Raw genomic sequence first — 16958 nt, forward strand, 5'->3', positions numbered from 1 at the left:
AAGAAATGCCCAGGCATGGAAGGGAGTGTCATTTACAAAAGCACCAGACAATAGAATGTGATTCTTTCTTCGGGAAGACTCATGGTTTCTAGGGTGTTCATACAATGTTAAAATTTCTCTTACAGCTCCAAGATGGGAAAGATGAATAAATGGCTGAAAAGTGAAGCTACATGGGAATGATTCTCATATAATAATAAAGTGGTCTAAGAATTGAACGAGTGTCTTTTTAGGCTGTCTTTTATGTGCAGCTTTCCTAGATCATCACAATATTGCTCAATTCCCAACACTTTGTAGTATACACTGTGTACCCGGAACCACCCCCTGATCTGCAGTTCTTGTCTTTAAATATAGGTTGGGAGATTAAAATTGACCTTTACACCCTTCCATGTGTAAACAGATAGCTAGTGGGAAGTTGCTGTATAGCGCAGGGAGCTCAGCTCAGTGCTCTGAGCTGACCTAGTGGGCTGAGACAGTTGGGGTGGGGTGGGGTGGAAAGGAGCCCAAGAGGGAGGGGATAGGTGTATACATATAGCTGATTCACTTTGTTTCATGGCAGATATGAACACAATGTAAAGCAATTATATTCCAATTAAAAAAATCCAGGTTAGTGATAATAAAATTCCATTCTTACCTACAGGGCTGTTGATGGATCTGGTGGACACAGTGCTTTTTGCCTAAAATGTGATGCAAGTATTTCTTGTTACTGTTCAGTGTGTGACTTGATTTGGCTGCAGACCTATGTAAACAATGATGTGGGACTTGATGCTTAGTGAGTTGTTTGCTGCTGCTAAGTCGCTTCAGTCGTGTCCGACTCTGTGCGACCACATAGACGGCAGCCCGCCAGGCTCCCCCGTCCCTGGGATTCTCCAGGCAAGAACACTGGAGTGGGTTGCCATTTCCTTCTCCAATGCATGAAAGTGAAAAGTGAAAGTGAAGTCGCTCAGTCGTGTCCGACTCTTAGCAACCCCATGTTGTTTAGGTGATAGTAAAAACAGGCCGCTGAGATTACTTTCCTGGTAAGTTTAGTACCAGGAGATTATATCTGTGTGTATGTTGAACCTCAGTGTTTTAAAATTGTTTTTTGAAGAAATGTCTACATATTATTACAGAGCATTCATTGTTGTCTTATTAAACTCTTTAAGCTAATCATCTCAGCTCTATGCTTCTCTCAAGCAAACTTCCAAAAATAAAACGTTATTTTCCTTCAAACCTTTAGTTTTTAAATAATGAATATTTATGAGGAATACATTTTTCCTTAGTTGTCAAAATGTTATTATTACTAATTTTACTATTACTGCTTTTCATTGGAAGGAATCATAAACAACTTATTGTAACAAAGTTTTAAAAATGTATTCTTTATATCATGATAGAAATCACTGTATAATTTTTTAAAAATTGTGTGTGTGTGAGAGAGAGGAAGAGAGAGAGATGAAAGCACATCAAAGGAGATTGTCTCCATCTGAAGAATGTTTCTATCAAATATAACAGATATAAACATAGCTATTTCTAGTCTCAGGGGACAGTAAGAAAGAATGCTTTTCACTTCAAGCTCTCATACTAGTTTCCTCCATTTGCTTTTCTACTTCAAAAGTAAAGATGTCATAGAAAATAAAGGGGTATTGATACATGGTTTATCTTAGATGAACCTTGAAGACATTATGCTGCGTGAAAGAAGCCAGACACAGAAGGTCACATATTTTGTGATTCCGATTGTGTGAACTCTCCAGAATAGTAAATCTCTAGCAACAGAGATCATATTCATGGTTTCCATGGTCTGGATCAAGGGGAAAGTGAAGAGTGACTGCTTAATGGATACTGGATCTCCTTTGGTGGTGATAAAAATACTCTGGAACGAGACAGAGCTGATGGTTGTATAACAGTTTGATGGCTACATGCCACTGAATCATAAATGGTTAACATTATGTAATGTGAATTTCACCTCAATTAAAATAATGAAGTTGTTAAGAATAATAAAGGTATCATAAATACCATATACAGAAAGCATGTTTCAGTAAGTCAAGAACCTTATGTTGTGCGTTTCCTCACAAAGCCCTCTTTATAATGTGACTTAAATCCAGAGTGACAAAGAGCTGTTCTGCAGTCATGTCCATGGAGAGTGCAGGCACTTGCAGGATCTTTCTGAGTCATTTCCCCGCTTCGGTGTATTGCCAAGGGTTTTCAGTTTGATCTCTGAATATCGTTCCCATCTGTCTCCCCTGTCCTTTCCACCACCTCCACTCCTAAGTCAGGCCACCCTTGCTTCCTGGTTGTGCTGTTGCAACACTTCCTGCCTGAGTAGTCTTCTGCTAGGCAGCCCCCTGACTTGTCTTTCTTCCTGGCATCCGTAAAGTCTTCCAAGTTCACAGCCTCCATCATATCCAGGTACCCATTGGACTATAGACCCTCAGTGGCATTCCATCCAGAGCAGAGAAGGCCCCATTCCTCAGACTGTATGTAAGACCACTTTTCAAAGTTCAGCCTGTTTTTATCCAGCGGTCATAGACCGTCTGTTTCCTCTTCAGGGCCGTCCTAGGCCAAATGTGTGGTCAGGCCAAATTGCCCCATGTGCCCAAGAAAGTGAGGACTTTCCCCACTGCAGCACTTACCTTCCTGCTCCTTTCTACCCTTCACCGTCTAGTTGCTGGGCTCCTGTCTGAGCTTTGAAGCCCTGTTGCCTTGAAATCCATTGACTCCTTCCCAGAGGAATTCCTGAAGCATGGTGAGTGCCATCACTGGCTCTGTTAAATGCTCAGAGTACATCATGTGAAATGCCGGGCTGGATAAATTACAAGCTGGGATCAAGATTGCCAGGAGAAATATCAATAACCTCAGATATGCAGATAATACCACTCTAATGACAGAAAGTGAAGAGGACCTAAAGAGCCTCTTAATGAGGGTGAAAGAGGAAAGTGAAAAGGCTGGCTAGTAACTCAACATTCAAAAAACTAAGATCATGGATTTCGTGGATCATGAAGTCCCATCACTTCATGGCAAATGGATGGGGAAAAAGTGGAAGCAGTGACAGATTTTATTTTCTTGGGTTCCAAAATCACTGTGGACTGTAGCTGCAGCCATGAAACTAAAAGACACTTGCTCCTTGGAAGGAAAGCTATGGCAAGCTTAGACAGCATATTAAAAAGTGGATATATCACCTTGCCTCGGTCCGTATAGTCAAAACTCTGGCTTTTCCAGTAGTCATTTATGAATGTGAGAGTTGGAGCATAAAGAAGGCTGAGCCCAGAAGAATTGATGCTTTTGAACTGTGGTGCTGGAGAAGACTCTTGAGAGTCCCTTGGACATCAGGAAGATCAAACCAGTCAATCCTAAAGGAATATCTCACTCCTGAATATTCATTGGAAGGACTGATGCTGAAAGTCCAATAATTTGGCTACCTGCTGGGAAGATCTGACTCATTGTAAAAGATCCTGATGCTGAAAAGACTGATGGCAAAAGGAGATGGGGGCAGCAGAGGATAAGATGATTAGAGAGCATCACCGACTCAATGGACATGAATTTGAACAAAGTTGGGAAATAGTGGAGGACAGAAGAGCCTGTTGTGCTGCAGTCCATGGGGTTGCAGAGAGTGGGACATGACTTAACAACAACAGAAGCTTTGTGGTACCGCCTGCCTGCCCTTTCCACCATCTGCCTCACATCATAGCTGTATCTGTGTGTGTGTGCAAAGGGCTGGCAGTTTCTCCAGAACTACCCACTCAGTGAACTGAGGAGCTAGGATTTATTTTCAACCTCACTGGGCTCAAAGATGCCACTCTGAACAAATATTCAGCTACTTTCTGCCCGTTAATTTTGGACCTCTCCATCTTCCCCTTCTCCCATGCCCACCTGGCACCTTGCCATTGTGCATAATAGGTTCCTAAGAAATATTTCTAGAATGGGCCGCATTTGTGCTTCTTTTCTAAGAAGTCATCTCTTTAAAGGGACAGTACAGACTCTTGTTTAAGAGAGAAGTGAAGCACAAAAACATGCACCGGGGTTCAGCGTCTGTGTCCTGAACCTTTTGCGTGTGGCCTTTAACGTCCACTTAACAGAAACATTGATTTAGAATCATTGTGGCCAAATGTCCTTGCTCAGTTCTCACCATTTCTCTGGACCTCTTTCTAGTCTCTTCTAAAAAGTATTTGGAAAAGACCAGAGTATAATTGGGCCTCTTATTTATATATATCTGGCCAATTATATATATATCTGGGCCTCTTATTTTGAGCCAAATAAGTCGCTAAGTTTTATCTAACTCTTTGTGACCCCATGGACTGCAGCAGGCCGGGTTATGTGTTTGCATAATGCACGTGCCAGATGATAGAGGGTCTGTCTATCTTGATGAGTGAAAAATAAAGTGAGAGAGTGAACATCTTTTCTTGGTATATTATAAATCAATTTTTAAAGGATACTATTTGAATCATTTGGAATTACTTTTCTTTGTTTTTGGAGAAGGAAATGGCAATCCACTCCAGTACTATTGCCTGGAAAATCCCATGGACAGAGGAGCCTGGTAGTTTTAGTACTGCTCATTTAGCTATTTGATAAACCTGGGTTTTAATCTTAACCTATCTGTAGGTCTTTCATTTTTATCAGGTGGGACAAACTGGGAGAGTAGTATTTACATGTATACACTACTATGGGTAGAATGGTTAGTGGAAAGCTCTGCTCTGTGATAACCTAAAGAGGTGGAATGGGGAGATGGGAGGGAGGTGTAGGGGAGGGAGAGGATAGACACACACACACACATATACATGTAGCTGATTCATTTTGCAATACAGCAGAATACATTTTGCAACACAACATTATAAAGCAATTATACTCCGATACAAACAATTGTTTGGGTTGAAATACAACTGGTTATTGCTCCATTTTTAAACATTACCTTGGCAAGAAAACAGTCATGTTTTAGACCATCAGTTAAATAGAACAGTTTTTGTGTCCTTGGCATTTTCTAAGAAATAAGTAGCTTAAGTGAAATCAAACATTGAGAGATTTACAAAGAGAATCTGTCTAGGAGATAAGTTTAATAAAGATTTTGTTTTTCAGAGGCAACATTCCTTTGACTCTTTCTTATCATAAAAGTCTGTGTGTGTTTGGTCAAAAATCAACTTCAAGTGGATTTATAATTTCAAAGAAATGCCAAATCCTGTAAAAGATCATAATCATTCATTCTGAGTTTAAAAGGAGATTGGGGGAGGGAGAGTAGTCCTCTAGAAATTAAATTTTAAAAATCTAACCCTGTTTTAAAAATTTCAGTACCTTTGTCAAGGGGTCAACTTGTTAGGGAGAAAAAAATATAAATTTTGACAACAGTTATTATTTTTTAATATTTATCTACGTATTTATTAGCTGTATCATGTCTTAGCTGCGGTGCACAGGCTCTGTAATTGTGGCATATGGCTTAGTTGTCCTGTGGCATGTGGGATCTTAGTTCCTCAGTCAGGGATCGAACCCACATTCCCTGCATTGGATGGCAGATTTTTAACCACTGGACCACCAGAGAAGTCCCAACAGTTCTTCTTTTAAGGGGCAATAAAGATATCTCTCCATTGTTCTAGAGTGAAACTGTGATTCTTTGGGGACATGAGTGAACAGCTAGAATCAAGAGCCTACTGTTGACCTCTCTCTTTTTTTTTCTTCTCTTCCGTCTGCAGGTGACCTATCTGGGTAAGGTGCCCACCACAGGCATGCAGTTTTTGTCAGGCTGCACAGAAAAGCCAGTCATCGAGCTCTGGAAGAAGCACACACTGGCCCGAGAAGACGTCTTTCCGGCTAATGCCCTCCTGGAAATCCGACCATTCCAAGTGTGGCTCCATCACCTCGACCACAAAGGGGAGGCCACGGTACACATGGATACCTTCCAGGTGGCCCGCATCGCCTACTGCACCGCCGACCACAACGTGAGCCCCAACATCTTCGCCTGGGTTTACAGGGAGATTAATGATGACCTGTCCTACCAGATGGACTGCCATGCTGTCGAGTGCGAGAGCAAGCTGGAGGCCAAGAAGCTGGCCCACGCCATGATGGAGGCCTTCAAGAAGACTTTCCACAGTATGAAGAGCGATGGCCGGATCCACAGGAACAGCTCCTCAGAAGAAGCATCCCAGGAATTAGAATCTGATGATGGCTGAGTGAACTGAGAGAGCTTCAGCAAAGGCAGCATTGGTCAAGGAATTCAAGATGACAGACGGATAAGCGATGATTCAAATTTGGGATGAAAAGACTGCCAAATTATTGGCCGACCAAGCTTTTTAAATTCAGAAGAGCAGTTCTAAATCTAAAGAAATGTATTATTAAAGTAATTACGTTACATTGAAATCTGCTGCTGCTGTGACTATGAGGAGGGTGGGAGTGTGGATGGGGAGGGAAGTTCTAGACTTTTCTTTTTCTTTTTTTGGCTCATTTTCCAATGCCTCCATTGTAGTTCTCCATGCTGATTTTCCCCACTCTTGGTAAACATACTGCGGTTGATATTCAATGCACCATTCCAACTTGCCTTATGAAACCCAACAAAAATGTCAGATGCACCTATAGAATCCCTGGTTGTGGGGGGAGATGGTGAGTGCTAATGCTGACGAGGAGGCCTCTGGGCTTAAGGAACAATGCAGAGCTCCTCTCCCCTGGCTGGTTTCAGATTCTCTCCTCAGTAAGCAAATCAGCACAGCTTTATTGAGCTTTATAACTAACAACCTGATAGTTGGCAGTTAATTCACAGTTAAAGGCAATGCTTTTATTACATAGTGTATCCAGTAGCACTCTGTTCTTATTGTATTCACTTCATCGATTTTCTTAGAATACTTGCAACTACTAATAGCCCCTTTCCGCCACTGCCCCATCCACCCTCTCTGCCCTTCCAATCCACTACACCATCCCTCCAGGATTGCAGTCTCAACCTACATGGCAGGACACCAAAAGGGAAGACAATAATAACCAAGGAAATGAAAGAAGCAGTCAAACAATGTGGGAGCTTCAAACCACCACCACAGAAAGTCCAGAAAAAGGGAATGAGCAATCATCGAGTATACAAAGCCCATGTGGGCTATCCTTTCTTCAACTGCAATTTATGGTAACTTATTTAGTTGATGATCCTATCTGATGACTCTCTCACGGCAAGCTTCATATCTGAGCTGGTATCACTAAGGAAGCGTTGACCCATCACTCAACATGGCACTCGAGTAGGGAACGGATTCTATAAACCAGACTTATCCAGAGAACCTATGTCCATTCGCAAGGGAAATCTGACCTTCTTCTCTTCTAATTGGATTGCTCTCTTAGGGTCAGAGTTGCCAGTTTGTTGGGTATTTCTAATGAGAACTATTCACTAAGACAGCCTGAGTTTTCTTGGTTTGATGGATCTTTAAATACCATAAATGCAAAGAATCAACACTGAGTGACATTGAAAGTACTGGTGAAAACCCACACATTTAAGGCCGAGAGCAGAGGAAGTTTTCCAGGTGCTGCTGCTCCTTTCTGAGAGTCTGTTTTGAATCCTGGTAACCATGTCAGGGGCCCTGGGACACCTTACAGAAGCCTTAAATGAGAGTTTATAGAATCCAGAGAGAAGTGGTGTTGGTGTTTTGGTCTGTGTATCTGTGTGTCCGTGTATGCATTTGTGTGTGTGTATGTGTGCCCCCGAGTGTGGGTCCCGTCTTAAGGCATGTAGAATAAGCATGGAGTTGTATTGAGGGGAGCACACCTTCTGGAGATCCGCTTGCTGCTTCACGACAAATGTAAACTACTCTTTAGCATAAATGCATTCATTCTTTAATAAAAAATATGTTTGCATTAAAAAACCTGAGGAGTTTCATATTGTATATGGCGTTCCTTTTTTAAGTAAAGAAAACCTGAGGGACAAAACAGATCAAATTGAATAGATGTCTGTTTTACACATGAAAAGCGTTAGTCTCTCAATTGCGTCTTCCTGTTTGCGACCCCATGGATTGTAGCCTGCCAGGCTCCTCCGTTCATGGAATTCTCCAGGCAGGAATACTGAAATGGGTAGCCGTTCCCTTCTCCAGGGGACCTTCCCCATCCAGGGATCGAACCCAGCTCTCCTGCACTGCAGGCAGATTATTTACCATCTGAGCCACCAGGGAAGCCCCAGTTTTACACATGCTGCTAAGTCACTTCAGTCGTGTCCGACTCTGTGCGACCCCAGAGACGGCAGCCTACCAGGCTCTGTCCCTGGGATTCTCCAGGCAAGAACACTGGAGTGGGTTTTACACATGGTAGTGTGTATATGTTAATGATGCTCTCTCAATTCATCCCACCAGGCTCAAGAGGAAGGGATATATGTACACATATAGCTGATTCATATTGTTGTTTAGCAGAAATTAACACAACGTTAATAATTATATATAGTAAATTATATATATATACTATATATAATTATATATAGTAAAGTAATTATACTCCAATTTTAACACATGTTTAGAGAGAATTCCCTATTTATTCAATTTAATTTTTTTTATATTTATCTTTAAATACTCCAATTTAAAGATAAATTTAAAAAATTAAATTGAATAAATAGGGAATTATAAATAGGGAATTATATATAGTAAATTATATATATATACTATATATAATTATATATAGTAAAGTAATTATACTCCAATTTAAAGATAAATATAGAAAATTGAATAAATAGGGAATTCTCTCTAAACATGTGTTAAAATTTGATCATCAATGACTTATTCCTTGATGGTGTTTAAAAGCATCTTGCTTTATTTTTGAATACTACACCTATAGATAATGACTGCCCCTTCATTGAGGTCAACAATGGAAAGAGTTACTTAGTGTGATAGTCTTATTTCAGAGGAGAATCTTCTGGAACATTTTGCAAATGATGGCTATTTATAAAATCTCACGTACCTCTCGGGAGAACCTGCACTGAAATCGTGGAAGGTAAACACGAAGTGATTTCCTTCTGACAGAACTGGTTAAAAATGTCTCCTCCAGGCCATGATTTCTCAGAATAGCCCCATTAATCAAATAAGGCAGATGGCCCTGGAGCCTGTGTGTCTTGAGCAATGCCCTTCATGGGATCAGTCACAAATATAAAGGCTTTGAAAGTGAAAATATGGGTGCCTGCTAATGAGAAGAACTCAAGGAAGAATTACTACCTCACTCCTCCAAGGAAAATGGCATTTTCTTTCAAGTTGAACTTTTCTCATTTCCAGGTTCACTCTATTGTCCTTGAATATGCTTTGAAGAGGGGGAGAAAAAAAAAAAAAGAACCCAACCAGCATATATTTCCAAACAATGCCATTTTCCTCTCTCAGTAAAATTTGGATGGTAAGGGCACATATGGTTATTTATTGCAGAAGGCATTTGCTGGTATTTTTCTCAGGGTACCAAGTGTGACGTGCTACGTAATCAGCTCTGAGAACATTGGCATGAGCATGTGCTTAGCGATTAGTAAGCAATTTAGAGATAAATACAGGACGACATCTTTCAAATAACTAATGAAGTCTTCTGGGACAGCCAATACCAACTCCCCTCAGAGGGGAGATTCAGACTTGTGTTATTTTTTAACCGTTTGTTTCCTCCACTTTTGTACAATACTTTCTATACCAGTGGTCACAAAGCATTTTTCTCAACGTCAACTCGTAAGCCCCTCAGAAGGATCCTATTGGTGGGTATGGCATTCAATATAGAGATGAAGAAACTAAGGTTCAGAGACACTGTATACCTTGGGCAAAGCAGCCCAGCTCGGGCATGTTTAACGGGGACTAAGATCCACTAACTTCTGATCCAGGGCATTTGCTCTATTTTGGATATTTTATTTTCATTCCTTTTAAAACCCTCCAGCTTATTTTAAATTAGCATACAAAGCCACTAGAAATAAACATCTTTGCTATTCATTTTTGAAGTATTTTTTATAGCAACAGAAAAAGTTTTAAAAGCAAACAAAGGCCCAAGAAGTTTTATTTGAGCACGAATAACATAATATGATATTTTTTGCATAAATGTTTTATTGGCTGTGGTCAATGGATGAAATACTCTCTCTACCCTAAAGAACGAAGATGAACTCTTTGTTTTGTTTTTCTTCTTTCTCTCTCTCTTTAGTCACTAAGTCATGTCCGACTCTTGGGACCCCATGGACTGTAGCCTGCCAGGCACCTCTGTCCATGGAATTCTCCAGGCAAGAACCCTGGAGTGAGTTGCCATTTCCTCCTGCAGGGGATCTTCCTGACCCAGAGATCGAACCCGAGTCTCCTGCACTGCAGGCAGATTCTTCACCAACTGAGCTACTAGGGAAGCCCTTTGTTTTTCTTAGGGTATGTTGTAACTTTGAATCAGATCCTTCTATTACAGGATTCTATAGCATCCTAGAATTTCCCTTCATGTCATTCACTGAGGTTTGCAATTATACATTTATTTGTATAATTATGTAATAGCTTTATAAGCCTCTGGAGTGGAAATGTCTTTAAGATGGGGATTTTTTTCTCTTTTATTCACATCTTATCCCTTGCTTTATCACAGGGCTGATCACCTAATAGGAACTCAGTAAGTTTCTGTTAGCAGGATGGAGGGAGGGATAGACAGAAGGAAAAATCTTTGTATGAGGCTTTGGTTTGCAAGTTCCAGCACAAAACCCTGGAAGGAATCCTAGAAACGCTTGCCCATGTCCTTCAAAGGTGAGCAAATGGGCTTTTTACTAAAGGCAAAAACATCATTCCTTACCTAATTCCAGAACAAGTTTGTGGCTGCTTATAGATAAAGAATGTCCAATGTGAGCTGTATGATTGAAATAGAGCAAACACTATCCCAGGGAAGTGGACAGATAATGTATTTCGAGGCACCTGCATTTAATAGATTACAGAATTCTTGTCTTACATTTGACTTTGTTTATTTCTGTGTCAGGAGAGAGAGAGAGAATGATGGGGGAGGATGTTTTAATTTTCTGATAGTATGAAGCATATGAATTTAACTTTTTCCCCCAAGTTTGTACTTCAGAAAATACTTTTTTCTTTATCCTCTCTATCTGCTTTTCTCCATTTTGGCTCTCCTCCTCCTCTCCCTCCTCCTTTCTTACCTTTCAGCTAAATTATGTACATAACACCATCCTAGACTGTCTCTGATTTTAGCAGGAAAGAGCATATATTATGCTCTGCATCTGAGATTACTTGTTTTGGTTCATGGTCCATTGATGCAAAATTTGACAAGATTGTCAGACCCTGCCAATGATCTTAAACTGCTTTTATTATTTTTTTTCCCAGTCATATGGAACATGATGACAATTCTCCATAGCCTAGTATTTCTTAGGCATTCCTAAAAATGCGATATCTTCTCATCTCTTCAATATACCCTTAGACTAAACTGCAGTAAAGAGAAAGAGTCCCCTAATTGTCATATTCTTATTGATCTTTAAGAAGCTTTTAAAGATCTTTTTAATCTTTAAGAAGCTTAAGATGCCAAGGTTGGGCTTTTGGAGTAATTTTATGGGATGCCTTGTTCAACTTAAGAACTTTCCTTGCTTTTTTTTTTTGAAAGAGTTTCCAGCTGATAATAGTCACCAGAGAACTATGTTTATTACATAAACAAAACTTAGAAAGAAAAACAACTGATGGGTAAAGAGAATCACTAAGAGGAAAAAAAAATCTAAACCATCTCCATTTGGACATTTGCAAATAAACTATATTTATTAAAAATGAATCTAAGACATGCTCTTGTACACTTGAGCAAAGGTGGCATTCACAGAGAGATTTGGGGAACTGTTTCTCATGGCATGTCCTCGTAAGATTAGCTTGGGTTTTGCTTTTGCACCCAAATTTAGGCATTGAAGCAGAATCTGAATAGTTTTTTTTGCTTAGGAAACTTAATGATTTTCATTCAAAAATGTTCTCAAGTTTCTGCTTTTCAATAACTTGACTTAGAGGCTGCTACAAGAAAGTGCTGATGTATTCTGAAAATAGAACTAGTGATGTATTACACGTAATTTCAAGTCCTTCATAAAAATCTCCAATAATGGGCCATACTTTCATTTCTATAACTTCATTTGACAACTGTTTTCTTAATGGTTTTATCCATTTATCTAAACATACATAATAGACTGATGTTGAGTCATTTGAAAATGTTACCAGATTTGTGAAATAAAATGTGACATTACATGGGACCTGCTTGATTTCGACCCTGTCATTACATGGCCTGATTACCATTCCAGAATTTTTTGTCTTTGGAGGGCAAAGCTTAAAAGAAACGTTTAAGGTAACACCTACTTGCAAAGAAGAGCCAAGAGTTGACTCCATTCCAAGGTAACTTTTTAATGTAAACTTGGGATTAAATAAGACCAAGGCTCATCACAGGCCTGAACACAATGGTTCTGATACCAATTTTGCATAGAAAAAGTATAATAATAAATGTTATTATGTTCATAATTGGGTTACCTTCATGTAGATGCTATTATTGTTATAAAAACATTTTAATTGGGGGATTAGGATGGAATTAGACCTTTAATTCAAGTCTTTCACCAAATTATCTTTTGCCTTTCTCTGTTTTAATTGCAACAGCTTTTCCTAGGCTTTAGACCACACATTTAGAAATTAGCACAGTAAAACTTCATTAATTTAGCAAAACCAATTAGGAGTCTGTGGTGTTGGCTTTGAAAAGCTCAAGTTTTATGCTTATTTTTAATAAATAAATAAGATTAATTAACATTGTTATTGAGAGTATTTGCCTATTTTGGAAAACACTGCTTCCACATATTCAAATAACAATTTGCTAAACATAGCATAATTTCAGCATAAGTAGAAGCTGGTATGACTGCAAGTGAGGCTTTGATTGCTGGTTTCAACCTATTCTTCTCTATTTATTAAAATGGGTTCTCTACAAAGCAACAGATACTTAATGCAATTCTAGAATTCAGAGTACTTGATGGTAATAAAATGCCTATTTTTTAAAAATACAGAGTACTTACATATATCTTTACCTTTAATTAGTATAATTGTTTGATTTAACCATGACCCCTCAAAAAATCCTTAAATGACTGACTCTTTTGTCTCGCAGAAACATCAGTATCAAAACAATTGAAATAGAAGTTATTTTCTGATCACAATCTTTAATAATTTACTGTTACTAGTTGTTTCCCCCTTAAGTTATCAAGATGCTAAGTCTTTGTGAATCACCTTAAGAAGCTCAGTAACTCATCAGGATCATATAAAAAGTCAATTAAAAAGTCAATTATTACCAATTATCTTTAGCATCTGGTTTGTATATGAAGTTTAACATTTAATAGTTTTTTTTTTCCAGATCTGTGAATGTGTGTATCACTTGCAGTGATATATCAACAAACTACCTGATCATCATATTTGCCCCATCAGTGTGGTGTCTGAGGTTCTGAGGGTAAGAACACACAGAGTGGAGCTTGTGGTAGAGAGAACCAGGGGGCAATTAAAACAATTGTGATCTTTGAGGCGTCACATTCTAAGCACCACTGTATGAAAAGTTGTGCTTTAAAGAATCAATAGCATTGCTTCCTGAGAGTCATTTCTTCCTTATTACTATTGGAGGAAAGATGTGATACATCCCACACATGAGGAAGCCTCAGAAATGGGGAAAAAACATTTTGGGGGATCCCAGGGAAGCTAAAAAGGCCTGGAACCTGGAGGTAAAACGTAGCATCACTCTGGTGCTGAGGTGGACCTCCAAAGCCGAAGTCTTGTTTATTTCTTCTGTTATCCTACTCTTGATACAAGCCTTTCCCATGACTTGAAGTGTCATCCAGGGATGGTTGATGTCACAGAACAGCAGCTTCTGAGGAAGACAGGAGAGAGCTCTGCATCGCCTGCCATTGACCTCAGTCAGACCAGCTCTGTGTCCTCAGATAACTTTGTCTTCTGTCTGCCAAGTGCCTCCTGAGGGCACTATATCCCTCAAAGGCCATGGTAACAGGAAGCTCTCTGGATTACCTTATTTCTGGGTTAGGAGGAAGAACCAGCTTCTTAGGTGAACACAGAATCTCCAGTCCCACCACTCTTCACAGACTCCAGAGCTCCTACTGTTCTCAAAGTCAAATCTGCTCATGCCAGACTTTTGCTTTAAATCTTTCTGTAGCCTCTTCATTGTCTACGAGAGAAATGAATGAATGTCCCCACTCTTTCCTTTCCTTCATGTGCACCTACCTTAATTTTATACATTAGTATGATAAACAGCTCCTTCAAGAGCAAGCTGGTTCTTACCTGCTAGTCCAGGCTCAGAATTAAACCCTTGTCCTGCATTGCCCTGGGCAATGAACTTAATGCTTCAGGCCTCGGTTTCCTCATCTACAAAGTGAGAATGGGCGCCTAACGCACACAGCTGCAATGAGCGTTAAACTAGTAAAATATGTATGAAGCATTCAGCCCCATGCTGGCACCCCATGAGTGTTCAGCTGATGTCACTATTTCAGGGTTTTCATTTTCACCTCTCACTCCTCCACAGAGAACTATTGGATAGCCTAAAGAGTTCTTTGCAGTTCTCCCAAAGGGCCAGAACCTGGGCCTTGGCACACCCTGCTACCCTCTTTGTGTTGATTTATTCCTTCCTCCAGGCTTCTGCAGACTTGTAAAGATATTTTCACAACCACCTTGACACAAGTCTATTACTTGGTTCTGGGTTTACTCCACCCCTTGATCTGGGAGCTCCTAGAGCAATGCTGTCCTATAGATCTATCCTGACAATGACACATATAATTGAAAATATTTTCATAGTCAAACTAAAAAATTGAAAATAAATTGGATAAATTAATTTAATAATGTACTTTACTTAACCCAACTATCTAAAATATTACTTCAACACATAATTAATACAAATGTATTAATGAGATATTTCATATTCTTATTTAAAACTCTGGTTTTCAGTACATAATTTACACTCTGTAGTGTATCAAGGGAGAAGGCAACGGCAACCCACTCCAGTACTCTTGCCTGGAAAATCCCATGGACGGAGGAGCCTGGAAGGCTGCAGTCCATGGGGTCGCTAAGAGTCAGACATGACTGAGCGACTGCGCTTTCACTTTTCACTTTCATGCATTGGAGAAGGAAATGGCAACACACTCCAGTGTTCTTGCCTGGAGAATCCCAGGGATGGGGGAGCCGGGTGGGCTGCTGTCTCTGGGGTTGCACAGAGTCGGACACGACTGAAGCGACTTAGCAGCAGTAGCAGCAGCAGCAGCAGCAGCATATCAAGTGCTAAATAACCATGCCTGCCTGATACAGTTGTTTGAGATCACATATTCCAAGAGGTTGAGAACCATGGCCTGATGCCCTCTGCATCCACAGAGCCCATCTCAGTGGCTGACACATAGAGGGGCTTGTGGATTGGGTTTAATTAATCAGAAGACTTGCACAACTCCATTAGGTATGTAAGTGTGTTGTTGTTGTTTTTAATTTTATTTTATTTTTAAACTTTACAATATTGTATTAGTTTTGCCAAATATAGAAATGAATCTGCCACAGGTATACCTGTGTTCCCCATCCTGAACCCTCCTCCCTCCTCCCTCCCCATACCCTCCCTCTGTGTCGTCCCAGTGCACCAGCCCCAAGCATACAGTATCGTGCATCGAACCTGGACTGGCGACTCGTTTCATACATGATATTATACATGTTTCAGTGCCATTCTCCCAAATCTCCCCACCCTCTCCCTCTCCCACAGAGTCCATAAGACTGATCTATACATCAGTGTCTCTTTTGCTGTCTCGTGTGTTTATGTGCTGAGACAGTAATACCGAAGTATCACAAACTGGGTGGTTTAAACAACTATGGTCTCACAGATCTGAAATTTAGAAAGCTGAGGTCAAGGTGTCAGTACGGTTGGTTGCTTCTGAAGTTGTGAGGAAAAATCTGATTCATTGCCTCTCCTCTAACTTCTGGTGGTTTCCTGGCAATTTTGGCATTCCTTGGCTTCTGCTCCATCACCTTGCTCTGTGTCTTCATGTTGACATGGTCTTTTTCCTCTGTGTGTGTATGTGTGTGTGTGTGTGTGTGTGTTAGTTGCTCAGTCATACTCGACTCTTTGCCACCCCATGGACTGTAGCCCACCAGGCTTCTGTGTCCATGGAATTCTCCAGGCAAGAATACTGGAGTGGGCAGCCATTTCCTTCTCCAGTATGTTTATCTACCTGTCTCCAAAATTCCCCCTTTAATGAGAACATTGGTCATATTGTATTAGGGCTTCATTTTAACTAATTACATATGTAATGATCATATTTCCCAATAAGGTCACATTCTGAGATACTGGGGATGAGGATTTCCACACATGAATTTGGGAGTGGGCACAATTAACCCATAATGATAAGGGAGGTAATAACATTGAGTCGTATTTGGAGTTCATGGCTCAGAGGAGAAGAACCTGGATTGCTCTACTTTGAATTCAACACTTTTGCTCCTCCTGCCCCTGTGGGAAGCCCAGTTTGTGCTTGGTTTCTCTTGGCCAGCTAGGGTTGTGGTTGGGTTATCAAGGTCGGAGCAGACAGTTCTTTGAAGTATATTTTCATTTAAATGCTTTGAATTTCCTTGTGAAATAAAATTAACATGGTTCTTAAATACACAGGCATTTCATGGAGATGAAATTTCCCTGTATTTGTCCTTCCCCATCTTCCATTTCTTTTTGTAATTGTTTTCTTTCATTAGGTCGGTATCTGGTAATCGTTGGTTTTGGTTGTCTGCTGAGAGAAATGAGGTTGTGAGAGAAAAGAAGTTTGAAAACTGAAAAAATAAGAAAGTCTGAAACAGGCAGGATGGCCTTTTCTGTGTGTGTGAGAACATTAGCCAACTCTTAAGGCCAAGTTTTACAGGCCAAAGTTGGTCTAAGCCAATGCCCTCATGGAGCCCCTTGTGTTTTTCATTGGGAATTGGTGTTTTCCAGGCATCTCAGTGTAATCCAACTAAAATCCCCACATCACAAAAAGAAGAAGACTTTGAAGGCCAGGATTTGGGATCTGCCAGTAACTCGGGGACTCTGGTGCATTTCAACGTCTGGAG

General features: G+C 40.2%; 1 protein-coding gene across 4 annotated transcripts in view; it reads left to right on the forward strand.

Annotated features, from left to right (window-relative positions):
• The window catches only part of PID1 (phosphotyrosine interaction domain containing 1), a 265880-nt gene extending 258090 nt beyond the window's left edge, over positions 1–7790 (forward strand). For 3 of the 4 annotated variants that reach the window (XM_086337478.1, XM_086337500.1, XM_086337489.1), the window contains one exon: positions 5652–7790. In XM_086337478.1, the coding sequence (XP_086193604.1) occupies positions 5652–6128 (477 nt within the window). In that variant the 3' untranslated portion in view covers positions 6129–7790. Of the gene's footprint in view, positions 1–2643; positions 2720–5651 lie in introns of those variants that run through there. The other variant, XM_086337511.1, reaches the window with a different exon arrangement.
• Positions 7791–16958: the final 9168 nt, after the last annotated feature.

Source organism: Bos grunniens, chromosome 2 (assembly GCF_055505025.1).
Source record: "Bos grunniens cultivar Pamir isolate PY7600 chromosome 2, Bosgru_T2T1.0, whole genome shotgun sequence".
Lineage (NCBI taxonomy): Eukaryota > Metazoa > Chordata > Mammalia > Artiodactyla > Bovidae > Bos > Bos grunniens.